The following is a 27,134-nucleotide window of genomic DNA, read 5'->3' as shown; positions in this document are numbered from 1 at the left end:
AGCTCAGGCCCTTAGGAGGCTCTGATCTCTCCCCAGCAGGAGATGCCAGCCAGCCCAATGACACATTTTCCCCCAAAGTTCCCAGTTCCCATCTGTGCAGGATTCTCACTTCTGCTCTTAGCTCCTTGGCAAGAGACAGATGGCCCTGCCCTCACTCTTGGGGGGTGAGAGGGTTTGACACTTGAAGGCAATGGAAGCAGGGTAGGGTATACACCAGATCTACGCTACTGGTGGTCACGTGCTACCTCATGAACGCTACACTCTGAACCTTCTACCCAATTCATTCTTCTCACCACCACAGGAGACCACCTTGCCAGCCATCACACCAGCTGTTCAACAGACCCCGTCACCTTGTCAGGTTATTCGTACCCTTCATTCCACTTGGGTCCTGTGTGATTGTGCTAGATGTTAACGTCATTATTATTCAGCACATTTCTACTGTGCCTCCCCCCCCCATGCCCTCAGACCTTTGGCAACTGCCTTGGTATTTCAGTGTATATACTTCTTCCTGATAGAGAGAGGGGCGCAGCTAGGTACCAGAAGATAAATCAGGGAATAATTCCCTACAATCATAGCAGAGCCTATCTAATTCATGTCGGGTAACTCTGAAAAACAAACAGGAATCATACTTACCCTCAATAATTTTATTGTTAATTTAATGTTACATTTCCCAGCTGTTTTTCCTAGGTACTCTTCCAGTGGCTCAAAGAGGCAAAATTAAGCCCATTCTTGGGATTTTTTTTTTTTTTTAAAATACCAGAAATCAAATCCTCATCATCCAGTTTGAAATTTAAAAAAAAAAAAAGGACACACGAAGTTGGAACACTTAAAAAAAATAGCAGGACTTCATACTGGTAAAGGCCTTCACCTCGAAATAAATAGATAAGAAATTTTTTTTTTTTTTTTTTAAATCTTAAACCCAGCTCCATAAAAAAGGCAACCATAGCTCTGTCCTTCGTGGCATCTAACTATGTCAGAAACTTAATATCAAACCATGAAAACTTAAGGAATTTCAGAGTTTTGCTCAGATACAGCTAATTAACCAGAGTAGTCCAATTAACAGCTTTTCCCCATCACAGTTACCTATTGTAGTTAATCTAAGTGCTCAGAAGCTCTCAGGCTTTTTGTTAGCACCTTTCAAAAAGGCACGTCTCAGTGACAAGGCAGCACTTCAGAAGACATGCACCAATTTGCTGAAGAAAAGTCTTGGCAAGGATGACACTAGAATAGTTCTTGGCAGCATTAAAGGTCATGCTGTCTCTATATCAATCCCACTGTCCTTCCTACTGCCAGATAGGGAGTATTTCTTCTGCCACCACCCCAACAACAAACTATTCAAGGTGAGAAGTGCCCCTTGCATACAGCTGAGGCATCTCATGGCAGCACTCAGCTGCCATGGAAGGGGTAGCCAGTTGTTAACTCTGCAGATCCCTTGCCGCACATGCTTGCATTGCAGTGTCATTCCACATCTATTGCATAGCCCATTAGCACATCAGACAGCAAATGCTAACAAGATTTAATCCAAATTGGAGTCTTCGGATACTGCTCTTCACTCCCCCCTCACCACAAGCTCTTTAATAAAGCATCTGTTTGTCGAAGGGGACCAGGTCAAGTTACCATCTTTGGCTATCCTCAGTTACATTAGTCAACAGGCTGCAAATAAGGAGAAGGAGGAAGAAGCGATACGCAAAAGCATCCTTGTTGGAAATATGTAAACACCACAGTGTGCTGGTTTGGAAAAGGGGGGGGGGGAACAATCATTCCCCCCCTCCAGGTTTATAGTCCTCTACGTTTGCTGTGATCTCAGAGCAGAATTAAGAGCCCCAGCTGCTGGGGCTGCTGGTTCCTGTTGAGAGTTCAGAGTTTAAGGCATCACTCTCCCCAGCACTGGGACACTTATTTCCACACTGCAGTCACAGGGCACTTTTTGGTTTTTGCATAGCTCTCGCCCCTTTCTTGTAATGCCCAAGAAAGCTACAAAGGCTGCAACCAGTCATGGACTGGGATCTCTTGAAATGGCCTGTTAGCTCTGTGTGTAGGGGGGCTTCCCCCAGGCTTTGGTCCACAGTGAAGAGAAGAGGTTCCTTCCCCAGCATCCACACAGGAAAGCAGACAGGGTGTCTGATTTAGAATTGAACCCAGCCTGGGCTCTGCTGATTTGGGGTAGATGCAGACCTGGAAGAAAACAAAACCATGCTTTGAGATGCTGAAGGTGGTTTGGGCTAAGGCTGCGGGTTGCCTCTTGAAGGGTTGGTTGCGCCGACCCGGACTGAGAATGTTGACCAAGCTGCCATGTACTGCAGACATCAAAACCCCTCTTAGCCTCTGTCTTCAATGCAGAGTTAACTTGGACTCTTCCTAAGGAGCTGCCCCTATCGCCCTCCCACCCACCCACAAAACCCTCGCACCTAAGTGTGTTGGGGCTTTAAACCTGTGCTGGCGGGCCTGGCTCCAGGAGAGAGTTAGAGCTTGGGTGCTGCTTTCTCTTGGGCTGGGAAACCTCCCATTTTGCAGTAAGGATGCAGGCTAAATCACGCGGATAGTCCTCCAGTACCTTCCCATGATTCTCCTGGGTGCCCACAAGGACAGACAAATTTGCCCACAATTCACTGGGAAAAAATCCTAGAGAAGCTCAGCAAAAAATGATGGAATGTTTCCCCAAAAGTCTTAGCAACACACACAGGGGAGCACAATACCAGTGAGGACACAGTAACTCGACGGGCTACTCACACCCGGGCTCTGCTAACCCAGCTGCCAGTCAGCCAGGCTAATTGCAGTGACAACAGACCCTTAGTTCACACTCGGGCTTTATCTTCACTGCTTTGAACGGGGGTTGTACAGTGAGAGAAAGGTGCGGTAGTTATGGAGACAAGGCACTTTTTGTGCTTCCTGGAGGTAGCTAGGCAAGGTCAGCACTGTACCCCACATCCGGTGTTGACCTCACCTAGTTTACCTAGTAGTAGACCTACAGTGCCCTATCTCCTCCTGTTCTCCCAGCAGGATGGCTGTGCAGGGTAGTTATCCCATGGTAAACCCACCTTTTCTTGTTAGTGAAGACAAGCCTGTGATTAAGATGCCCTGAGGGCCTGCTTGAGCTGTTAATGGCTCACTAACAGTAATCATTTGCAAAAAGAAAAGGAGTACTTGTGGCACCTTAGAGACTAACAAATTTATTAGAGCATAAGCTTTCGTGAGCTACAGCTCACTTCATCGGATGCATTGAGCTGTAGCTCACGAAAGCTTATGCTCTAATAAATTTGTTAGTCTCTAAGGTGCCACAAGTACTCCTTTTCTTTTTGCGAATACAGACTAACACGGCTGCTACTCTGAAACCAGTAATCATTTGAACAGGCTGCAGTCACAGACAACAGGGATGTTAGGGGACAATACAGAGCACCAACAAATACTGTCGCACTCAGTCCTGTTTCTAATGGATGAATGTCCACGTTAACTTTCCCCTCACCTGGCTGGCAATTTAAACAGAGGAGTTAAGGACAGCTATCCCTTCTCACCCAGAGAACGGTGCTTTTCTAGTTCAGGGGAGGCGTGCATTGGGAGCACCCTGGAGGATGCCTGCGTTGCCATTGGCTGGGCTGAACTGTCCAGTGGTGACGGGGATTTACTCTCCAGGGCTGCCAATACAATGTAACCGTTCCCACCCAGAAAGCCAACCCTGCTCACTCAGCTACACACCACACTGAACAGCAGGAATGGCCTCACCCTGACGCTTTGGCAAAGTCTCCCCAGATATCGGCGCTGACGGCTGTGGTGGCACCACCGGGCTGTGGCCAAGACAAAGCGGCATCTGCCGGCAACCAGGAAATTCAAAGGAAGGAAAAGAAAAAAGAAAGATCAGATTTCACCCCCATCAGTTATTTCCCACCAACCCTAGTTCCTTATGGCCCCAGGAAGGCACCACACCTTTACCAATAAAACTCATACAAGCCAGATGGAAACCTAGCTAACCATGTCCACCTAGCTCTTCTCACTGGCTTAGCTAAATTGCTTTTTAAGCCAATTAGTTGAACTGGTCAGCTTCTGGCTTGAGAGAGGAACGCCTTGAGCTGCTTCTTTGAGATCTCTACAGCAGACCAAGCAGCAGCATTGGTGGCCTTGGAAGGTGGAGACTGATGGCATTAGGCAAAGCCAAACATAACATGGACAGGTTATATTTACAGCATGATTCCATGCTGAAAAGTGGCACTACAAATGCTACCGATGAGGGAAAGGGGGCCACAATTTTTGCCTCTGTCTAGAGATACAATAGACATTCCTAGCCTCACAGACCTCACACAAAGCCAGGCTGAATTCTTACAATCATAGACTCAAAGTGCTGCCAGAACGAACCAGAATTCTGAGCACCCAGACAGACACCTGGGTTCTACTCCCGTTTCTGCTACTAGCCTGCTGGGTGACCTTGGCCAAGTTACAGCTCTGTGCCTCAGTTTCCCCTTCTGTAAAGTGGGAATGATACTGATCTCAAAGCGCTTCACAAAGATCTACTGATAAAAAGCACTAGTTAGGAGCTAGGGATTATTAATAAAAGGTTTTCCACCATTAAAAAAAGTGATCACAAGGTCTTGGCACTGGCACAAAAATAATCCCAGGGTCCAGCACAGATTTAGTGCTCCACAGAAGATACAGGGGAAGTGAAATTCACATGTTGCTCAGCTTCACTGAACTTTGTCTCACAGGCCTGCTCTGGAAACACAGCTGCATACACCCGTGACCATATTGATCCTAACCGAACAATTCCCTTGGAAGTAAGATTTAACTGGCTCCTTAGCTGGATGGCAGAAGGTACCATGTGGGCATAAACAGGTGGTGTCTTAGGAGACCAGAGACACACCTGCCATCTCAAGGTATGTGCAGGAGTTCCCAAGGGAAGTGATGTTTATAATCCATGCAGATGTGAGCCAGGAGGAGGTGGTAACAATCAGAAACCACATGATAATGCCACATATTTGTTATACTATGACTGGCCAGGATAGAAACCTCTGTTAGCTCCTACGCTGATGCTTTAGCCTCCCTTTTGTCACTGTGCTAAATGAAGGCTGCAATGTCTGAGGGAAAGAAGAAGTTTTATGTTAACTTCTGCCATGATGGGACTGGGCCTGACTAGTCTATGTGGTTTCCATTCCCCAGTTAACCACCAATGTGATTGCTGGGTGATGATGATTCAACTAGTCTGATCGTATCAGATCTACTACCTGATCTAGTTAGCCATGTCAGCTCCCTTCAAGCAGCCTCTCTCGAGCCTGCTTAGATCTAGCTGCACATCTGGCCAGCTTCTCAGGTGCTGCTGAGCCCCACTAAAGATTCCTCAAAAGGGTTTTCAGCCCCCTGCCCCTTACAACACTAAAATGATCAATGCATTTGTCACATCAGCACTATACTACTGCAATTCACATGATGTGGGGTTGGTGCAGGGAGGTATCTGGATGCTGCAGCAGGTGAGCAGCTCACTGTTTAAACAGAATCAAAAACTTGTGAACACACCACACCAGCCCCTTGCGTTGGCTGTGGGTTGAATTCTAGGATTAGTTCAAGACCTTTCTTCTGATCTTTAAAACCCTGGCTCAGGGCTGAATTACCCTAAGGGGCAGTCTTCTCCCTATATTTCCCACCACGTGCTACACTCATTTGGGATGCTGCAGCTGACAGAGGCTGGGTTGAATCCTGTGTGGCTGGGGAAAGCTGTAGGATCCAGTGAGTTTTACAATCATGGAACAAACTTGCCAGCCTGATCCTGAATCTTGCCACATTCACAACGCGCCACAAGGCACCTGTCTAGAATCATAGAATCTCAGGGTTGGAAGGGACCTCAGGAGGTCATCTAGTCCAACCCCCTGCTCAACGCAGGGCCAATCCTCAATTTTTGCCCCAGATCCCTAAATGGCCCCCTCAAGGATTGAACTCATAACCCTGGGTTTAGCGGGCCAATGCTCAAACCACTGAGCTATCCCTCCCCGATAGCTAAACAAGCATCTTCCTAAACAGTGTAGAAACAATATCCAAATCAGAAGGAATCAACCCATCAATGAAAGGAACTGCCTTAAAGGGAAAAGATCTGTCTTTCCTAGAGGCAATTTTGATATGTTTCACACCATGCTGAGAAGTGCCATAGAAATGCCTACAGAAGCTCCCAAGATATCATGGTAATGGGCATTGGCAGATATAAATAGACCTAAAGAAAATTAAGCTTGCCCATGAACACAGACCTATGTTAGCAGTGCTTGTTGGCTGGGAGTCCGCAGGGCAGGATGGAAGCTGCTCCCATGGAGGAGGGATCAGAGCAGGAGATCTCCCTGCAGGAGGGGGTGGGAGCAGGCTGAGGCCCCCAGGCCCCGCTGGGCGCAATTTGCTGTTCCCTGCTGCTCCTTCTTTTTTCTTCATGTTCTAAAGGGAAATGAAAAAGATAACTTGTAACATCAGCTTAAATGCAGCTGTTGTGAGCATCAGACAACGCTTTGGCACAATTGTCTCCAGTTGTTATTGCACATGGGAAGCCTCTTATGTCTACTGATTCTTTTATGCTGCTGAGCACAGCAGAGTCTGGGGGCGGGGCAGGAGAGAGGTTGCTTCCCTTTGAAGTCCCACTGCCATCTTGGCCATCACCAGGGACTGAACCAGCGACCTCCAGTGCCAAATGCTTGAGCCTATACAGCTTGAGCTAGAGCCCAGTTCTGTAGTTGGGAGGGGTCACAGACTCCCATCTCCCATGGATTGGACAGAGGGGGACACAACACCCCCCCCCGACAGATGCATTACACTAACATTCCTCCTGCAAGGGATTTCCAGGGCTTCCCCGCTGCAGCCCAGCCAGAGAGTGGGGAGGGAGGAAAGAGGGAGAGCTGCAGGCTTTGGCTACCTCCACTAGCTAAAGCAGGTTGTATTTTGCCCATTACAAAAACTGAATTTAGCAAAAGAGAACAGGGAGATGGTCTGAAACATTCCCCACACAGCTCCTTTTTTCAACCCATCTAACATGTTGATGTGACCGGGGACAGGGTTATTGGAATTGTAGCAAAGCCCCACCACACTGCTAAGACCTCATCACTATTGAAACCAATAACTATCTGGCTTTGGCAGAGTCAGGCTGATCATTCTTAGAGGGCTGGTACCCAGTAAGTCAGCCTTACGCACCTGTAAAGGTGAGCTTCCTTGTGTCTCAAACAATAGACTCTACAATCAAACTACATGTGGCAAGAGGAGTGCCGGGAATGCCTCTACGGAGTGTGCTGGGGAAGTTTTACTTGGTGGAAGCAGCAGACTAACCAAGAAAAGCACCTCACCGCAATGTTCAGTTTGATGGTCTGTCCCTCCTTGAAGCCCAGGTCTAGTTTGGGTCCCTGATCTGGGTTCTGGGCTTGTTTTGCAAGCTCGCTCTGCTGTTTAACCCATCTGTACGGGGAAAACGAAAGGTGTAAAATGAGGACAGAGCACATATGAGAGCTGCTCATGGCTAAGTGCAGTGCTGGTACAAGGAATGCAGGTCATTTAAAATCCACATTGGAAACAAGCTGCGTTTCTTTCATTACCAGCACAGTCTTAACAACAGGTTTCAGAGTAGCAGCCGTGTTAGTCTGTATTCGCAAAAAGAAAAGCAGTACTTGTGGCACCTTAGAAACTAACAAATTTATTTGAGCATAAGCTTTCGTGAGCTACAGCTCACTTCATCGGATGCATTCGACCCTTACGCTCAAATAAATTTGTTCGTCTCTAAGGTGCCACAAGTACTCCTTTTCTTTTTTGCGAATACAGACTAACACGGCTGCTACTCTGAAAGCTCCTTGTCAAATTCAGCAAAGAGTTTCTGCCAACAAATGTCAGAACAGTTTGTTTTAAAAAAATCAAAACAGGCGGTTTCAAAATTCTTCCTGTGAATAAACATTCGAACGGGATTGTTTCCGCTTGACCAAAACTTTTTCCAGTTTTTTGTTTCCGTGAGAAACCACAAAAAATCATTTTCGGTTTGAAATTAACGTAACTCCAACCCCCTGGTTTGGTCATCAAACAAAAAAAAATTTAAATTATTCAGTCAGCTCTGCTGTTAACACCACAATGGTTGGAAAGCGCACACTACAGTGGAAAACTTATTTGCTCAAAACCAACCTACTTATGTTTATTTTTCAGCTAAATCATCAGGTTTTATAACAAATTCTCGGTTGGGGCTGTGATATGGGCAGACCAGGTGTCAGCTCTTGCCAAAACTGTAGGTCATAGCTGGAAACCAGGCCAGCTCACCTGTATAGGTGTTAGACTTGTAAGAATGGGTTTAGTCTCTATGGAATGCTTGTGAGTTGCTGCATGCATTAATTTAACTTGCCAAGTCCGTATCCCGTGCAATAAGAAGATATGTATGTTTTGCTTTATAACTGTAAAAATGAATGCTCTGAACCCAGCCCAGAGGAATGGTCCACCGCCCATCAAGAAGGGCTATCAAAACTAAATGGGTCATTGTGGAACATCATGATACAAAGACTTGGTAAATGGCCCCCCTCTCGCCCATGAAGATACTACATGCAAGAAACCCAGCCCATCAGCTTGAAAGTTGGAAGAAGGGGATAAAACAGGGACACAAGAAAATATTCTGACTTTCACAGGGCTGGAGCTAGGAACCAGAAGCAGAGATTTCCAGGATCAACCTGGGTGAGCCCTAAAAGACATTCAGTGCTGATAGATTTCAACAACTCTGTCACTTTCGGAATCACAGACTAACTCCTTTGTGTAAAATATCTTGTAAACAACTCATTTCTTTTTCCTAGTTAATAAATCCTTAGCTTACTATAAAAGATTGGCTACAAGTGTTGGTTTGGGTAAGAGATCTCAGGTACAAACTGACCTGTGGTAAGCGATTGGTCTCTTGGGACTGGAAGCAACCTGAATCTTTTGTGAGCTTTGGTGCATGGCAACCAGCTATCACTAAGTCCAGCTTGCCTGAGTGGCAAGATAGACTGGAATGTCCAAGGGAACTGACTGTGACTCCATGGAAAGACTGGTTTCAGAGTAGCAGCCATGTTAGTCTGTATTCGCAAAAAGAAAAGGAGGATTTGTGGCACCTTAGAGACTAACAAATTTATTTGAGCATAAGCTTTCGTGAGCTAAAGACTTATTGTGCATCAGGAGTTCACATTTGTTACTGGCTTGGTGAATTCTAATTACAGAACATACCACCAGCTTGGGGTCTCTGCCTTGTGTTTTGACAGTCTGCCCTGAGGTTGGTACTCTCAGCCATGAACCACTCCAGACAGCGTGATGTCATTTTGAAACATTTTGAGTTGTCCCTTTAAACAAATCTGACTTGCGTGGATTTCTGAAAGCAGCTCAGCGGATACCCATGGTAACGGGCAGTAAAGAAAGTGCAAAAACCAGCAGGCTGTTTTAAGGGAATGTTGCCAAGTTTATTTTTAAAGCCTGCCTGGGTGCAGTCGTGACTCTTTCAATATGCATGTATGTCCTGAGGACCAGCCAGCTGCAGTGAAGCAAACAAAGCTACTCCTGCAATTCACAGTGACAGCAGCCCAGCACGTACGATGCCAGCAAGGAACAGTTGCTCAGTCACTGTCTCACTGCTCTGCTCATCCCGACAGGCCTGCAGTGTGGGAAGGAGCAAATAACCTCCTGGGCTAGTGCAGCGCCTCACTTTCTGGTTCTAACTGCTAGCACAGCCAAGCCTCTCGGAGGTGGTCGCTCACCCGTTCTGGCCATGGGACGAGAACAAAAATGGCAACCGCAGCTTGGAGGAAGGAGATAAAGGGGAAACAGCAGCGAGGGAGGAACCCATGTGGACTGGCATGTGAGGGCCCAGCAGAGATAAGTCTTACTCCCTCTGTGGGGGGCTTGGGAAATTTTGGCAAGACAAAAATGTTCCACATTTGTTTTCTGTACAAACAGGACCCGTCTGCCCTGTAACACTCCCCTGACCATGTTTCCCCTCCCTAGTGAGTCGAGAGCTAACAGCTTCCAACTGCAGCAATTTCAGCAAACACCTACCAAACTGTGCGAATGCCACAAAAACAACCCAGCCCAGAGAGCAAAGGAAGAGAAGAAAACTCACTTAAAGTGGTCTTGAATGGCTACATTGAAGTCAAAAGCATCCCCTCGGTCTACAAATCCAACTCCGATAAATGCACGGCGCCCTGGGAAACAACGGAGAGCAAATGCTGGATTCAACAACAAATTAACAATCCTCCACAAGTGAAAAGGAGACACTCGCTCTCCCTGCATTGTGCTTTCACACATTTCATAGCCCTGCCATTCTCTTAGGACTCAGGAGAGCATATTTAATAGCTGAATTCTATTTCTCATCCCAGTCTCTGCCTTTGCTCAGCCTACCAGCCGGGGGCGTTTGTTTCTCCTCTACAGGGTAGTTGGATCAAAGGGCCATCTACCCAACAATGCTGACCAACGTTTCCAATTTACCTCAAATGAAGATGCAAAAGCTGGCTTTCAGGATGGACCTTTCCGGTGTCAGGAGTGTCCCAAGATCACTTGGGCTAAAGGCTAGCTTTCCCCGTCCAAGGGTTAAGGAGGTTGGAGAAAGGAAGTGGAGGCAGTATTAGATATCTGACAAGAACACTCTCCACCAGAAGAAGATACTGTTCAGTGACATCTAGCTGCACCTCATCATCCTCTCTGGCCTTTGCCATTGGGTTTGTTTTGTGTTTGTACAGCCCCTCACACAGTGGGGGCCCTGCTCTATAACTAGTGTTTCTAGGTGTTTTGGCAATACAAATAAGGCATTTACTAGGGCCCCTGATTTTCTTTGGGCGCCCTGTGGCACCCACAGCCACCTGCAGTTTGTGGCCCCATTTAAGAGCTGCTCAGCTCCTGCAGTATTTACCCTAACTCCAGGTTTGAACAATCTCTCCAATAGGTATGGATCATAATTTGGTTCCTTTACGGTTAAAGTGAAGCCAATCCTCTCAGCCCTGAGAATATTGCTCAGCAGTTTAAATTTACCTTTCAGAACCTTCCACTGTTTGACACCCTTCTCCCCTATATTCTCTCTCACTCGCACACTTAAGAGAACGCAGGCTCTCCTCCCACTGCGATAGCCAGCTCTCCACCCTGCACCACAGCCAGCCTTTATTCAGGTTATAAAAAAAATCTAGGTCTGGAATCTTCCAATCTTGAGATGGTTCCGTGAAAGTCATTTAAAAATTTACGTGGATTTAATACTGGTGAAAGGTGTTAAGTTGACAGCACTGGAGACAGAGATTTTGTTTATTCACAGAAATGATACAGTATAGCCAGCACCAGTACGTTTCCATATATTTTCCCACTTGTTTCTCACCATGACCTGTAGTCTATTTTAGCCGTGGCCTCTCTGCTGACACTGCTAATCAAGAATGGTTTTTGTATTGTGGTGTCACTTCCTACAAGAAACTGAACTAATGCCTGGTCTACACACAAAGTTGTCCAAATTTAATTAAAAGGTGCAATTTTAAACAAACAGATTTAATTAAACCAGCATAACTGTGTGTGAACTCTCTTACATTGGTCCTATATCAGTTTAGCTTCTATTGGTAAATTAACATGAATAAGCTAAATGGACATAACCAGTTTTAAACTAATATAAATTATAAACACAGGTGCTTGCACAACTTAACAAAATTGTTTTTTTTAACTGATTCAGTGTGTAGACTAGAATTGTGTGGAGGATGGAAATCCCATTTCACAAAGCATTTTGAAATCTGGCTTTGTTTTGAATTGGAACAAAACCCAAAAATTCATAAATTCTTTGAAAAGGAAAGTTCTGAGAAAAAATTGTTTTGGATTGATCAAAACTATTTCAATTTAGATTTGTATTATAGATTACATATAAGACAAAATTTTAAAAAATTCCAAATGAAAAGTAATTTCTAACAAAAAATTGAAGTTTTTGGCACAAAGAATGTGGAAATGGGACATTTTGACATAGTCAGAACTTTTATTTTGTTTTTTCTCCAAAACAAAATTTTGGAAAAATTGACATGATTTCACGAAGTGTTTCAATTTTGATGGAACTGCAATTTCCGACATAACATGGTCCTGTGAAAGTTTTTCCCTTCAGCTCTAGTGTAGACAAAGAATTCATTTCATGCAGGAAGCTGAACCATAGTCTGACAGTAACAATTTCTGATCACTATTGACTTCAAGATGGATCTGGACTTAAAGGCTCCTGATCCCATTACCTATCTCCTTTGCAATCAACTGCCCTGCACTTCTAGGCTGTACTTTAGATGTAATGTATATTTATCCCTTTCAAATCAAGAACCCGTCACATCAGAATAATAATAATGGAAACCTGCTAAAGAAACTTATTCCTCAAGACTTGTATGCCTCAGTATGCAGAAGAAAAGTGATCTGAACACAGCCCATACCACTTTCATCTTCAACCCGGATGACAAAATATCTGCTGGAATCTGTCACACCCTCTACAGCGATGCTAGGGAACTGGTCCACAGGTGCCTGGGCAAAAAGTTCTCCTAGAAACAAGAGTAGGAAACACACAATAGTTCAATAACTCAGTGTTCTCCTATTCTTCATCGGGATACAGTACATAAAAACCAGCACTTTACACACAACGAATTAAGTGTGACAATTCTCCTGGATGGTAGGTTTTATCCCCAGGATCTAAGGGATTCTCATTCTGGGTTCTAACAATTCGACCACATTTCCTCTTTTAGACTGAGACCCCTTAACTCTTCCAGCCTTAGATAACAAGTCTCTTCTAGCACAGCTACTGGCCCAGAATGAACGCACTTACTGGGCTACTCGGCTGATCCCAAGAAATGTAAGAGCAAGGCGCTGCCTCACAAGAAATCCTGGGAGAAAGAGGGGCCAAAGACATTGCAGCCACAGAGAGACCAGACAATCGGGGGTGGGGAGGGGAGAGAGAGAAAACTCTGTTTCTCTTCAGTGACCAACCTCTTTCTGACCTGAGCTTGGCGTGGGGAGAACAATGGGACTCCAGAGGCAGCCACATGGAGTTCCCATCACCCAGAGTGAGGGCTGCAGTGATGAAGGCCGCTGCCTGGGGAAATGGGAGAATTATAATGAACACCCCAGTCTAGCAGAAGTGTTTCCCAGAATGCACCACTCATGCAGTTGTCTTGGCTGAACATCTGCTTATGAACACAAAAGCACCACCTTGTTAAGCCACTGCAGCTACATCTAAAGTTCTGCTGTAACATCCACTACCCTGGAAGGGCTAGCAGCCTCCCTCTGGGAAGGAGGAAGAGAATTATTGGGCTAGGGCTATAGATGGAAAGTGCTTTTCTGTGGACTTCACAAGCTAGAGCCAGACGGGTTTTCCAAGTTGTTGGCCTGCAGCTTTTTATCAAGAGCACAGACCTGGCTCATTTCACACCGCAGATACTTGTATGGCTTCCTTCTCCCCAGCCTCTTTGTTAGCTTCCAAGGTGCTTTTCAGCACCCACATGAAGTCATTCTGCCACACGGGGAAGATGGCAGCTCCAATCCTGTTACTGAAGTGAGTTTTTCTCCAAGGCACCTATTGTCGGGGCATCCAAGCACTGCACAAGATTAAGGAGCATAAAAGCCCACAGCAAAGCGCATGGCAAGCGGCAACCCTCTCCGAAGAATTACAGCACAGGGAAAGGAAGAAGCCTACTGAGCAAGCAGCCCCTTTGGCTTTAGCACCACTCCAGCTTGTAAAAACACCCCAGTACACAGTTTCAAATGAACATGACCATACATCTGGGATCTTTCAGGTTGTGGCACTGGGCATTTCTCTTTAAGATCATTCCTGACGATAGCTAACAAGGCAGGACAGAGGTGGAAGGAAGGAGGAAGGAAACCGAGGGGAGAAACCCTAGGTCTAAAGCACATGAATGCTGTATGGCTTTCCCTTTACCTGAATTCTTATCCTCCAGTTTAATGAAAGCTATCTTCCCCTTGGATGTTATCCGCAGCCTGCCACTCCAAGATGGCTGATCCAGCTGCCACTCTGCAGCTCTGTGGAAGAAAACTACTGTTAACATTAGAAAAATCACTCAAATCTTAGGCTTCAAAAGTCCCTGTATTATCACTCTTTGTATTGCAGTAGTGCCTAAGGCACCATAAAGGAATTGACTATGCTACTATTATTAATTGTACTGTATTACAGCATAGTAGCCTAAATCAGGGATCACTGCTCCCTTGTGCTAGGTGCTGTACACACACAGAATAAAAAGAAAGTCTCTGCCCTAGAGCAGTAGGTACTTCACAGACCTACAAGAAGAGAAAAGTCCCTGCCCAAAAAAGCTTATAAATGTAAGGCCCTGATCTTGCAAGCTGCTCTTCCCAGGCAGGCCTCTTCACCAGTCCAGAAGACCATGGGGCTCTGCCTAAATGGAGCAGCTTGGACGATCAGTGACATGGTTATAACAGGCGAATGAGACAAACAAATGGGGAGTGGAGCTGAGAAGCAGGATATAACTATGACTCAAGCAAATTACATTATATAATCCAGGCCAGGCACAGGTTAATATGTAGGTTTGTTTTGGAAAGATCTTTCTGCTTGCTTAACCTCCCTTCTTGGATTTTCCGCCCAATTCTCTATCAGCTGAAATCCCCATTTGCACCGATTTTTGCTTCAGAAGACAGAGGCGGTATTCATCGCCACCTAATGCTGCCGTCCTTGGCTCAGACATTTGCCTTAGCGTGCCATGGCAAAGAATTGCAGGCCTGTCCTCCAAAGCAGGTGTTAACACAATTGAAAACGCAGTCCTTTGAAAGAAACAGCTGCACATCAGGATACTGTTTGGGGGAAGGAAGCTCTGTTTAGCAGTCAGAGCCGAGATTGGCAGGCAGGATTCGAGCTCTTCTCTTGGCTTTTTACCTGACACAATGTGAAAGTTGGTGCATTTCCCTTCTTTGCTGTACCTCAACTTCCCCATCTCTAAATGGGGATCATTTTTCACAGGACGGTTGTGAGGCTTGCTCCTAAGGAGGTTTGAGATTGTTGCATTGTATAAAAGATGCTACTGAAATACATCACGTAACCCCAATGCAGGTTTTACATGACCACCCCAATGTGTTAGGTGAATCCCTGATATAGGGAGTAAACACAGCCAGTCTGATGCTATTTTAAGTGCCATTGTTGGGCCCTGTTAAACAGTACACTGACATACTACAATAGAGAGAAAGAGCCCATAAGTTTTTTAATTCATTTTTGTGGTTTGCAATTACTGTTGCATTCTATAAACCAAGCTGAGACTGGATCTAAAATGATCACTTTAAGGAACTCATTATTATCTCTTTTTCCATCTCTAACCATTGGATTAAAAGACCACTCATTCCACAAGCTGAGAACATGATAACCTTCTATAAAGCAAGTCAGTCCCAAGAATCCCAGAAGGGCTGCAAGAAAACAGGCCGAGGGGTCAACATCCTATAATGCAGTGGTTCGCAATCAGGGGTACATACAGTTCTTCCAGGGGGTACATCAATTCATTTAGCTATTTGTCTAGTTTTACAACAGGCTACATAAAAAGCTCTAGCGAACTAAATTTTCATATAGACAATGACTTGGTTATACTGCTCTATACACTATATATTGAACTGTAAATACGATATTTATACTGTAACTGATTTATTTTATAATTATATGGTAAAAATGAGAAAGTGAGCAATTGTTCAGTAATAGTGTGCTATGACACTTTGTATTTTTATGTCCGATTTTGTAAGCAAGTCATTTTTAAGTGAGGTGAAACTTGGGGATACACAAGACAAATCAGACTCCAGAAAGGGGTACAGTCGGCTGGAAAAGTTGAGAGCCACTACTATAATGTAAGGTTTCAGAGTAGCAGCCGTGTTAGTCTGTATTCGCAAAAAGAAAAGGAGTACTTGTGGCACCTTAGAGACTAACAAATTTATTAGAGCATAAGCTTTCGTGAGCTACAGCTCACTTCATCGGATGAAATGCATCCGATGAAGTGAGCTGTAGCTCACGAAAGCTTATGCTCTAATAAATTTGTTAGTCTCTAAGGTGCCACAAGTACTCCTTTTCTTTTTACTATAATGTAACAAGTTTTCACTTCACTTTTCTTTGATCTGTATTTCAAACGCAGTTCTACACAGTGTGACAGTCAGTTATATTAACTGAAGGCTTCCGCACTCTCTATGTTTCCTCTTTGAATCTACTGTTCTCTCCCTACCTCGTTACCTATTAAAAAAATCATATTAAAAGATGCTAAGATGCTGTCTTGGGTAATGATTGCTGTAGGTGTCTGACGCAGAACACTACAGTACCACCACACTAATGACGAAAATGTAGCCTACAACATGGAGGAAAAGGAGATCCTTAGAAAAAAAAAAAATTAATTAATTTAGTTTGTAGAATGACTTTAATACTCAATGCCTAACTGAGCGGCAGTGTGTCTAATGGATAAACCACTAGCCTAGGACTAGCAAGATACGACTTGTACTCCTGATTCTGCCACTGCCGTGCTAGCTGATCTTGGACAAGTCCAGGGCAAACATGTGTGGCTATTATCCTTCCCTCCCTGTATCCCCGCCCCCAGGGGCTCAGCTCTGCCTCTGCTTTCCCAGGAAAGGTAGGCCACAAGCTTTCTCCCTTGGTCACAGCACCAGGTTCAGGGAAGTTATGTCGGAGCCAGTGTAACGCACATCTCCGGTGTGGAGTTGGGAGGGGGCCATTCCCCTCCTCGAGCCTCAGTTTTCACACTCCCCTTTGTCAGCTTACATCGCGAGCCCTCTGGGGCAGAGACTGGCCCGCTATGTGCAGCGCCTAGCACGATGGAAACCTCTAGGTGCTGCTGTAACAAGAGCCCCACAGGTCAGCCACGAGGAGGGAGATAAATGCTGGTGACGGGGGAGGGGGCGCAGAAACGGGATCTGCTCAGACACTGATCACGGAGAGCGGGAGGCTGGAAACGGGGCTGGGGAAGGCGCCAGCCAGGCCCCACGGAGAGTCCCCGGGGGGGGGGGGGGTCAGGCCCAGCCCAGGGTTACCCGGAGGGGCCGCTGGAGCCCCACGGGCGCGCGAGCCTCAGTGGATCCCAGGCCCCGCCCACGCCGCGCTGCTGCCCCCGAGGCCTGGGGCCCAGGACAAGTGTCCCCGGTGGGAGCCCAGAGGCGCCGGGCCGGCCGGGGGAGGGGGGGGCTGCGGGAGAGGCTCGGGCCGGGGCCGCCGGGGCCCGGCTCACCTGTACCCGCGGTTGGAGGCCCGCGGCGGCACCCGGTACACGTGCACCTCCGGCTTCACGCACAGCACCGACTCGTAATCGCTCTCCGCCATCTTCGGCGGGAAGGACCCGGAAATCCGGGGCCTTCGCTGCCCCGCCCACCCGGGGGGAGGGGCGCGCGCGCGAGAACTCTATGGCAGGGGGAGGGGCTCCTCCCCCTTGGACTCTACGGCAGAGCCTGCCGGCTAGAGCGTCCCGCAGGGGGAGGGGCTCTTCCCCTTGGACTCTACGGCAGAGCCTGCCGGCTAGAGCGTCCCGCAGGGGGAGGGGCTCTTCCCCTTGGACTCTACGGCAGAAGCTGCCGGCTAGAGCGTCCCGCAGGGGGAGGGGCTCTTCCCCTTGGACTCTACGGCAGAGCCTGCCGGCTAGAGCGTCCCGCAGGGGGAGGGGCTCTTCCCCTTGGACTCTACGGCAGAGCCTGCCGGCTAGAGCGTCCCGCAGGGGGAGGGGCTCTTCCCCTTGGACTCTACGGCAGAGCCTGCCGGCTAGAGCGTCCCGCAGGGGGAGGGGCTCTTCCCCTTGGACTCTACGGCAGAAGCTCCCGGCTAGAGCGTCCCGCAGGGGGAGGGGCTCTTCCCCTTGGACTCTACGGCAGAGCCTGCCGGCTAGAGCGTCCCGCAGGGGGAGGGGCTCTTCCCCTTGGACTCTACGGTAGAGCCTGCCGGCTAGAGCGTCCCGCAGGGGGAGGGGCTCTTCCCCCTTGGACTCTACGGTAGAGCCTGCCGGCTAGAGCGTCCCGCAGGGGGAGGGGCTCTTCCCCTTGGACTCTACGGCAGAGCCTGCCGGCTAGAGCGTCCCGCAGGGGGAGGGGCTCTTCCCCCTTGGACTCTACGGCAGAAGCTGCCGGCTAGAGCGTCCCGCAGGGGGAGGGGCTCTTCCCCTTGGACTCTACGGCAGAGCCTGCCGGCTAGAGCGTCCCGCAGGGGGAGGGGCTCTTCCCCTTGGACTCTACGGCAGAAGCTGCCGGCTAGAGCGTCCCGCAGGGGGAGGGGCTCTTCCCCTTGGACTCTACGGCAGAAGCTGCCGGCTAGAGCGTCCCGCAGGGGGAGGGGCTCTTCCCCTTGGACTCTACGGCAGAAGCTGCCGGCTAGAGCGTCCCGCAGGGGGAGGGGCTCTTCCCCTTGGACTCTACGGCAGAAGCTGCCGGCTAGAGCGTCCCGCAGGGGGAGGGGCTCTTCCCCTTGGACTCTACGGCAGAGCCTGCCGGCTAGAGCGTCCCGCAGGGGGAGGGGCTCTTCCCCTTGGACTCTACGGCAGAAGCTGCCGGCTAGAGCGTCCTATCCAGAAAAAAAGTTTCTTTCCCTCCCCCTCTGTACCCGACGGCCTGAAGCCAAATGCATCCGATGAAGTGAGCTGTAGCTCAGGAAAGCTTATGCTCTAATCAATGTGTTAGTCTCTACGGTGCCACAAGTCCTCCTGTTCTTTTTGCGGATACAGACTAACACGGCTGCTGCTCTGAAACCTGAAGCTAGAGTGTCTCCCTCCCTAAGTCCCGCCCTCTTGGGGTCTGAGGCTCTGGGGGTGCTGCCAGGCCTTGGCCCATAGACTTGGGCGGCTCCAGCGAGAGCGGCGCACAGTGATGGGGGGAGGCCCGGGGGCCCTGGGGTGCGTATCCCGTGGTGCTCAGTCAGCGCTGCGGTCGGCTGAGCCGCTCTGTGAGCTCTTTCCCAGTGAGTGGTGGGAGAACTTGTCTGTCCCGTGTGGCCACGGGGTGGTGGTTGAAGTGAAGCAGTTCCAGCCCGGCACCCCCCGATTGGCAGCTGTGGCCTTCGTGGTGTCTGCGGGGCAAGGCCTGGATCCTCCCCTGAACAATGGCTTGTGCCAGACACGGGCACCGGCGCTGCTCCAACTGGGGAACAGGAGGCAGGTGCAGGGCGCGAGACATGGTGGAGAACATTTCAGCAGCAGCTTGGTGCTGGGGAATTACAGACCAGTCAGCTTCACTTCGGTACCCGGACAGATAGTGGAGCACATAATTAAGCAATCAGTTTGCAGACACATAGACGATAATAAGGTGATAAATGACAGCATGGATTTGTCAAAAACAAACTGTGTCAAAGCAACCTAATAGCTTTCTTTGACAGGGTAACAAACCTTGTGGATGGGGGGAAGTGGTAGATGTGGTATATCTGGACTTTAGTAAGACTTTTGATACTGTCTCGCATGACCTTCTCATAAACAAACTATGGAAATACAGATGGAGCTACTATAAGGTGGGTACATAACTGGTTAGAAAACCATTCCCAGAGAGTGGTTATCACTACTTCACAGTCAAGCTGGAAGTGCATATCGAGTTGGGTCCCACGGGGACTGGTCCTGGGTCTGTTTCTTTTCAATATCTTCATGAATGTTTTAGATAATGGCATAGACAGTACGCTTATAAAGTTTGTGGACAATACCAAGCTGAGAGGAGTTGCAAGTGCTTTGGAGGATAGGATTAAAATTCAAAATGATCTGGACAAACTGGAGAAATGTGCTGAAGTAAGTAGGATGAAATTCAATAAGGATAAATGCAAAGTACTCCACTTAGGAAGGAACAATCACACACACAAAATGGGAAATGACTGCCTAGGAAGGGAAGGGGATCTGAAAGGGATCTGGGGGTCATAGTGGATCACAAGCTAAATATGAGTCAACAGTGTAACATGGGTGCAAAAAAAGCAAACATAATTCTAGGATGTATTAGCAGGAATACTGTAAGACATGAGAAGTCATTCTTCTACTCTACTCTGCATTTATATGGCCTCAAGTGGAGTATTGTGTCCAATTCTGGGTGCCACATTTCAGGAAGGATGTGGACAAATTGGAGAAAGTCCAGAGAAGAGCAACAAAAATTATGAAAGGTCTAGAAAATATGACCTATGAGGGAAGATTGAAAACATTGGGTTTGTTTAGTCTGGAGAAGAGAAGGCTGAGAGGGGACATGATAACAGTTTTCAAGTAAATTAAAGGTTGGTACAAGGAGGAGGGAGAAAAATTGTTCTTCTTAACCTCTGAGGATAGGAGAAGAAGCAATGGGCTTAAATTGCAGCAGGGGTGGTTTAGGTTGGACATTAAGAAAAACTTCTTAAATATCAGAGTGGTTAAGTACTGGAATAAATTGCCTAGGGAGGTTGTGGAATCTCCATCATTGGGGATTTTTAAGAGCAGATTGGACAAACACCTGTCAGGGATGGTCTAGATAATACGTAGTCCTGCCTTGAGTGCAGGGGACTGGACTAGATGACCTCTTGAGGTGCCTTCCAGTTCTGCGATTCTATGAGAAGGGAAAATAGATCAGCACATGCAGAAACTGGGGGGTGAAGACAGCTGATGCTGCTTGTAATGGCTGATATATCTTATGCTAACCGGCAGTTCTGGAGCATGACCACAAGCACTAAGCACTAAGCTTCTGCATGAGAAAACCCACATTCCAGGAGCTCTGTGAGGAGTTCATCCTGGCCCTTCAGGGCCAGGATATGTTGATGAGAAGGGCCATGGCAGGCTAGAAGCGAGTTGCTATTACCCATCAGTCATCAGATGATGCAAGAGCTCAATGGCATAGGTGATAGTTTTCTACCAGAGTCTTGGAATAACTGTTCTCTTTTCCAGTAAGGAAACTCCATATCATCCAGTGCCACCACAGCCTGAAATAGTGCAAAGACCATCACTAATTGTGACACTGCCCATTTCATGCTGGGTGCCAACCAAATACATAGAGCATTCCATGCTCTTAAGTGTTCACAGTTAAAGGAGACATAAAGCAAACGGGCTAGAGCAGGATAAAAGTCAGCTGCAATTTCCCCTTTCTAAATTCTTCCCTTTACTCTTAGTTGCACCCACTCCTTAAGCAACTCCTCTTCCTTCTTAGGGTTTTACATCTTCAGATGTTTATAGACTATTGCTCTCCTCCCCCACCCTTTCGTTGTCACTTAGCCATGTTGTATAGAGTCATTTGTTTTAAGATCCAATAAATACCACACTGAGTTTCAGTAGCTCAGACACTTTTTTGCAGGATCAATTTGTACCCTCAAAAATATGCTCGTGTTGTTCATGTCTGCAGATACAAATCTCTATTTGTGGTACTTGCATGGCTTCCCATCACTGTAGTATCTGAGCATCTCACTACCTTTAGTCTATTTTTCCTCTCTTTCCCCCAACTCCCCCATGTGTGAGGCATTACAGAGCTATCTTTCCCGTTGTATGATGGTTAACCAAGGCACAGAGAGACTACATGACTTGTTCAAGGTCACCTAGGAAGCCTGTGGTAGACCAGGGACTTGAACAATGGGCTCCCATGTCTTAGGTGAGGGTCTGAGCCACTGGACTATCTTTCCCTTCAGTAGCTGCATCTCCTACCTGATACCAAGATAACATACACCTTAGAAACACTGACATTCTGGTGTGCAATCTAGACCAGTGAGAGGTTGTGTCACCCTGCCCTGCAAACGTGGGTCCCTCACTATGCTTTGCTGCTGTAGCTCCTACCTGGGCAACTCACAGTCAAACAGCCTGCAGGTCACACCCTGAGTGTCTGTATATAGCTGCAGCCCACCCGTCACACATCAGTCACACTCTGGCTTCCATCAAGCCTTGGTTACCACTTGCAGGGTGACTCCAACACACTCCCACTTCCGGATTTTCCCCAAAAACGTGTATTCTGCACTGTCCAGCCTTCTCCTGGACAGTCCAGATATATTAGGTCTGTTGCCCTCTAAGGGGATCAATATAAAACAATTTGCTACCAGAAATTACTCACGTAGTTCAGTTTAAAGACAACACTGGTCTGTTCTTAATTAAAGAATAAAACAAGTTTATTTAACTGGAAAGCGGGAGATTTTAAGTCATTACAAGCATAAGGCATTAAAGTCAGAAATGGTTACAAGAGAAATAAAGATAAAATCCTTCCTAGGACTAAAACATAACAAGCTAGACTTGGGTCAAGATAAAATTCTCACCACATGCTCCCAGCAACAGGGCTGACCAAATTTCAGGTCAAGATCTCTCCCAAAGTCAAATGGGCTTGTTTCTTTTGTTGTCTTGGGTGAAAGAACGAGAGATGGATAGAGAGAGAGAACTTGGGATGTTTTTGTCTGTCCCTTTTATAGTTCAGTCACCCTTTGAAATGCATTTTCCTGAGGGCTGTGCCTAGATAAAGTTCATTCCTCCTGTGTGGATGGAGACAAGCAATCTGGTGGTGAAAGAGGGTCCATGCTGTTGTTTGCTAAGATGCTGATCTGTTTGTTCCTGCCTTCACTCTTTGCCAAAGAATGGCCACTTGACCGGTGATTGTCCATCAGTTTTGATGACCACTTGGCTAGATGCATCAGCTTGTCCTTTGTCTTTAAGAAACAGGTTCACTCCCTCCCCAGAATTGTCTAGCGGACACACTTCAGCCATGATTTCAACTTAAGTCCGTAACTGTATTACACACTTTTCATCATATTATTGACCAGTGAGTTATTAGTTTTCAGATGATACCTCGTAAAGCATATTTTGTACAAAGATTGTTACAGTAGGGTGTAGGGTGTGAACAGAGGGGTGCATTCCATCACAAATACCTAGGACAGATCAAGCAGTTAGGCCTGGCATTAATGTTTGTGCCCACCATTCGTTTTGGACACACTTCTTTCTGTACAAATTATGTAGACACTTCTTTTTCTTGCTTCCCTTCACACAAATAAATGTGTCCATAGATCAAAAGGGTTGTCTCTATATTCTCTCTGGTTGTTGCCTTCAGCTGTTGTCCAAATAAAGGGCCTTAAAACTTTACACTATATTTGCTGGAGACGTGATGGAGGGAAATGGAAGCCATTGATGTATAATTTACTTTGGGTATTAGTTGAGCCCATAGAACCTGCTAAAGACTACCCATTTATCTCATGTGAGCCTGTGTCTGCAGGATGGTGGTGGAACGGCCCTCTATTGTTTTGAAAACACATTGTACATTTGGGCTCAAGAAAAACTAAAGTAAGTAGCTGGAGTTGCCAAAAGGTTCCATCTCCCACTGTCTACTTCTCGTTCCCTATTTTCCCCCTCCACCGCTAAACGGCCCTTGGCTGGGTCGGAACCAGTGACCTAGAAGTGAACAGCCACCATCTCCCACCTTCAGTTCAGATGTGCTTAAAGCAGAGGAAAGATGGCGTAGGTATTAGGGTGCTCACTTAGAAGACCCATGTTCAATTTCTTGTTCCACCACAGTCTTCCTGCATGACCTTGGGCAAGGCACTTCCCCACTCTGGGCCTCAGTTCCGATCTGTACAATGGGTATAATAGCCCTACCCTGCCTCACAGGGCAAATACATTTAAGCTTGTGAGGAGCTCAGGTACTGTGGCAATGGGAGCCAGATAAGTCCTTAAGACAGTAAGTATTTTATCAGCAGTGCCATGCCTGGGTCCTGCTTGTCTGGCATTGTAATGGCTACATTTTGTAGTGTAGTTTCGCTTTTGGTTGTTGATGGCCATATTAAGGGAAACTATTCTGTCGTTTCTGATTTTTTTTAAAGCAATAAACAAAACATTTAAAACAAACTTCCATTGACCTTAGTGGGAGTAGGGCCCAATATTAGTAAATTCTCTTTTTCAGGTGCATCCCAATCATCAGTTGTTAGTACACTCTCCACAGGAGATGTGATCTGTAGGGCCAGGCAGTGAAAGGTACTGAGCCCCTCAGCTCCTGTTGATATCAGTAGGAGCCGAGTGTTCATCAGCTCCCAGGATCTGGCCTCACAACCACTCAGGTTGAAGTCAGTGGGAGTTTTAACACTGATTTCCCTGGGACCAGGATCAGGGTCTTAATTTACTCCAACAGCAGTTCAATCCATTAGAGCATCAAGGAATCCTTACACTGCGGAGTCAAGGGGGTTAATGTAGTTTGCCAGGCACCCCACCACCGTATGCCAGCCCTCCCCAGGCTTTGAGATCAGCCTAACTAGTTCCAAGGGACTATCTTTTTTGGGTTGTTGCTGTGTCATCCAAGTTTTCCCCTGAACTCAGTCCCTCTGTGAAACATTCCCAGAGCAGGGAGCCAGCTCCCAGTTGCAAGCAGAGGTGGTGAGCTAATGGAAGCTGCCAAGGCTCCATCAAAGCATTCCCAAGTCCCTGTGAGCGCTGAGTCATCAAGGAAGGGAGGAGATCATGAGCAATTGTGAACAATTCCAAGGACCATGCAGGTCAGAAGGTGGTGATGCTAGAAGCAAGCCCAGTAATTAAACTGGCAAAGGGACTAGAAGGGATAACTGGTAGGTTTGCTTGGATAGATGTTTAATAAATAGGACATGACAGAACATGAGTTATTGTGCTATGATCACCTCATCCATGCATCACAAGAAGCCTTATATGGGACCTTAATATTTAGGGTCAGACTTAAGGCTGGCTGGTGGTTGTTCAGGATGAAGGTAAAGCTACATGGGATGTGGATTGTGGAAAGGAGCTGGAGGTGAGATTGCAAAGGGGAACTGACTAGAGCTTATGTGGGGTGGCATTGAATGACTCAACTGCTTCTTTCCTAGCTGCGTGTGATTTGCATTGGTGGGAGGTGCAGGGAAGCATCTTAATATGTTAAAGTTTTGTCTGAGAATTTTCCAGCTTTATAATGGATGAACATTGATAGTTCTTCACGTGAATGGCTATGAATGCGGTTGTGTATTATTTCTTGGTTGTCTCCTGTGCCATCCTGAGCTGCACTGTTTGTCCTTATCCCACCATAGAGCCATTTCCCCTCTACTTCATAGTAACCCCATTGCCCAACTCCAGAACATTTGCCCTCCTACATTCTGCATCTAGGCATTACTGTAATACACAGTATTCCATATCCTGCTGTTATGTCTCAAGTACTTTGAGATGCTCACATAAAAGATCGCATAAGATAGCGTAGCTGAAGTCTATTCATGAGCTATTTACTGTTGCTGTAACTAAGGTCAATGCAGAAGGCCACTGGCTGGCACCTTGGCTTTACAGACAGCTGCAAGAACGATAGGTTTGCAGCAGGAAAGGCAAGTCTGAGCTCATGAGAGCCCCATGAAATTCTGTTCTAAAGCTTCCACAGAGTTCTCACAACAGGAAATAAAATATCCTACTTGCTGCACTTCTCTTGCCACTGGACCCCAGATCAATAGTTGGACTGTGAACAGAACATGGGTTACCATGACTTCAGCATATCAGATGAGGGGTAGCAATTATGTCCCAGTAGTGTCCAATACTATAACGGGGTTCAAATGGGAGCTAGATAGATTCATGGAAGATAGCCAGGATGGGCAGGAATGGTGTCCCTTGCCTCTGTTTGCCAGAAGCTGGAATTGGGTGACAGGGCATAGATCACTTGATGATAACCTGTCTCTTCATTCCCTTTAGGGCACCTGCCATTGGTCACTGTCAGAGGACAAGATACTGGGCTTGATGGACCTTTAGTCTGACCCAATATGGCCGTTATGTCCTTTATGTTCTCCAAACACCACTACAAGCAGTAGAGGAAGTGAAAACTGAAAGCTCCACAAAGGAGAGCTTAGTTCTGTTATATGGTTGCTCCTAGGAGTTTGGTACCTAGCAGACAGTCTATCCTATGGTGCTGTGACATCAACCAACTAATCCCCAGCTACTGAAGAAACTGGTATAAACTGAATCTAATCTCAGACTGCGCCCAATTTCCTTGTAGTTCCAGCCTTAATGCTCTCTATAGAAATCACATCTTTTGCCTTCTCTCCAAAGATAACAAGATGGGACCGTAAAGTGAATTTAGCTCTGGAGAAATCTATATACAGTATGGCACAATTTAGACAGGGCACTGAGTTGTAAAAGAGCTGATGCTGTTCCTAAGCTTGAGTGTACCAGTGAAGCTGGAGGATGTGATGTAGTAGGATATCTGAATATATGGTGACTGACCATTCCTGCCCCTGAGGTCAAGGTCCAGTGATATGAGGAAAACTCATCTCCCTCCACTTAGGGATATGCACACAATGCTATCTAGGGTTCAGTTCACTTAAGACTGTTTGCGCTACTATCCCCACAGCCTGGGACTTGCACAGAAACTGTTAGTTTCTGTGATTTAGGAAACTCTCAAAAGAAAAGGGAAGTGTGTTTTGCAGAACAGAGGCAGCTTTCCACCCACGCTGCTGTCTAAATCAGACGTTGTGAAGGAGCCATTGAAGGCCACTCTGCTTGTTGTGTAGGTGACTTGAGGGTTCAGGATCCTACAGATATGTTTCTGTTTAGTACAAGGTGCCTTAGGACTTTTGACTGCTTAACCCATTACAAAGGCTCTCAGACTTTTCATGTGATCTAGACTATGGAAGTAAGCCATGACAACTGCATGAACCATCCTGCCTTCCATCCATGGTTACTTACCATCCCAGGGGCAATTGCTAGCAGTTACTTTGCTGGGATTACCTGTCTAGGTAGGCAAGGTAGCAGTAGCTAGTTTCTAGTGCTTGCTTACTTCCCCCTCCTTAATAAGACAGCCAGCATCCTAGAGCAGCCAGCTCTCTGAACCATCCCTCCACCCCTCTGCCCTCAGAAAGCATCCCTTTTAATTCAAGTAGTCCCTATTTCAATGACCTGCCCAGTACATTAAGAGCATATTATAGAAACCCAAACAAGGAGACTATATAGGAGTCAAGTAGTTTCAATCCACTCTCAGCAGAAATAAACTCCCCTTGGCCAACAGTTATTCACAACCCCTTCTCCTCTCCTTCCGGTGTCGTGCCTCTTGCGTGTGTTCTCACTCCAGTTTAGACTGTAAACTCCCCGGGGCGGCTTCTAGAGCCCAATTTAGCCCTGTGGCGCTCCAGGAAGAGGGCACACACAGTTTGAAAAAATAAAACAGCATTTTAAAAAGTTTAACACATTTATTTAAAATACAATTTATAAAATGTTTTTCTGCATACTTAGGAGCACTTCCATGGGGAGACAGACAGCTGTGTGTCCTGTAGCAAATGCACACAGCTTTGCATTTACCACCTG

The 27,134-nt window shown here is 46.9% G+C and overlaps 1 protein-coding gene across 3 annotated transcripts; it reads right to left on the bottom strand.

Moving 5' to 3' along the window:
- Window positions 1–629: 629 nt before the first annotated feature.
- Window positions 630–17,510, bottom strand: NECAP2 (NECAP endocytosis associated 2). 3 transcript variants are annotated; one of them, XM_038377026.2, is made up of 8 exons: window positions 17,160–17,510; window positions 13,865–13,965; window positions 12,369–12,473; window positions 10,061–10,142; window positions 7,296–7,404; window positions 6,222–6,399; window positions 3,721–3,805; window positions 630–2,175 (listed from the first exon to the last, which is right to left on the bottom strand). In XM_038377026.2, the coding sequence occupies exons 1-8, from the start codon at window positions 17,249–17,251 to the stop codon at window positions 2,127–2,129; spliced, it is 801 nt and encodes a 266-aa protein (XP_038232954.1). In that variant the 5' UTR covers window positions 17,252–17,510; the 3' UTR covers window positions 630–2,126. The 3 variants fall into 3 exon arrangements, with proteins under 3 accessions (XP_038232954.1, XP_038232957.1, XP_038232955.1); XM_038377029.2 differs by lacking the exon at window positions 17,160–17,510 and adding an exon at window positions 12,927–13,021 and having other exon boundaries at window positions 13,865–13,971; XM_038377027.2 differs by having other exon boundaries at window positions 2,034–2,175; window positions 3,694–3,805; window positions 17,160–17,317.
- Between the last annotated feature and the right edge of the window lie 9,624 nt (window positions 17,511–27,134).

This window comes from Dermochelys coriacea, chromosome 18, assembly GCF_009764565.3.
Source record: "Dermochelys coriacea isolate rDerCor1 chromosome 18, rDerCor1.pri.v4, whole genome shotgun sequence".
In the NCBI taxonomy this organism is placed as follows: Eukaryota; Metazoa; Chordata; order Testudines; family Dermochelyidae; genus Dermochelys; species Dermochelys coriacea.
This window is presented reverse-complemented; position numbering and strand designations above follow the sequence as displayed.

What these genes read in the sequence shown, in the direction of transcription:
- NECAP2 (XM_038377026.2), bottom strand. Translation starts at nt 17,251, where the DNA reads ATGGCGGAGAGCGATTACGAGTCGGTGCTGTGCGTGAAGCCGGAGGTG. An exon ending in ACTGGAGGATAAGAATTCAG is followed by an intron (nt 12,474 to 13,864) that starts GTAAAGGGAAAG and finishes TCTTGTTTCTAG; the next exon opens with GAGAACTTTTTGCCCAGGCA. An exon ending in GACTTTGCCAAAGCGTCAGG is followed by an intron (nt 2,176 to 3,720) that starts GTGAGGCCATTC and finishes GTTTTCTTCCAG; the next exon opens with GTCTGCATCTACCCCAAATC.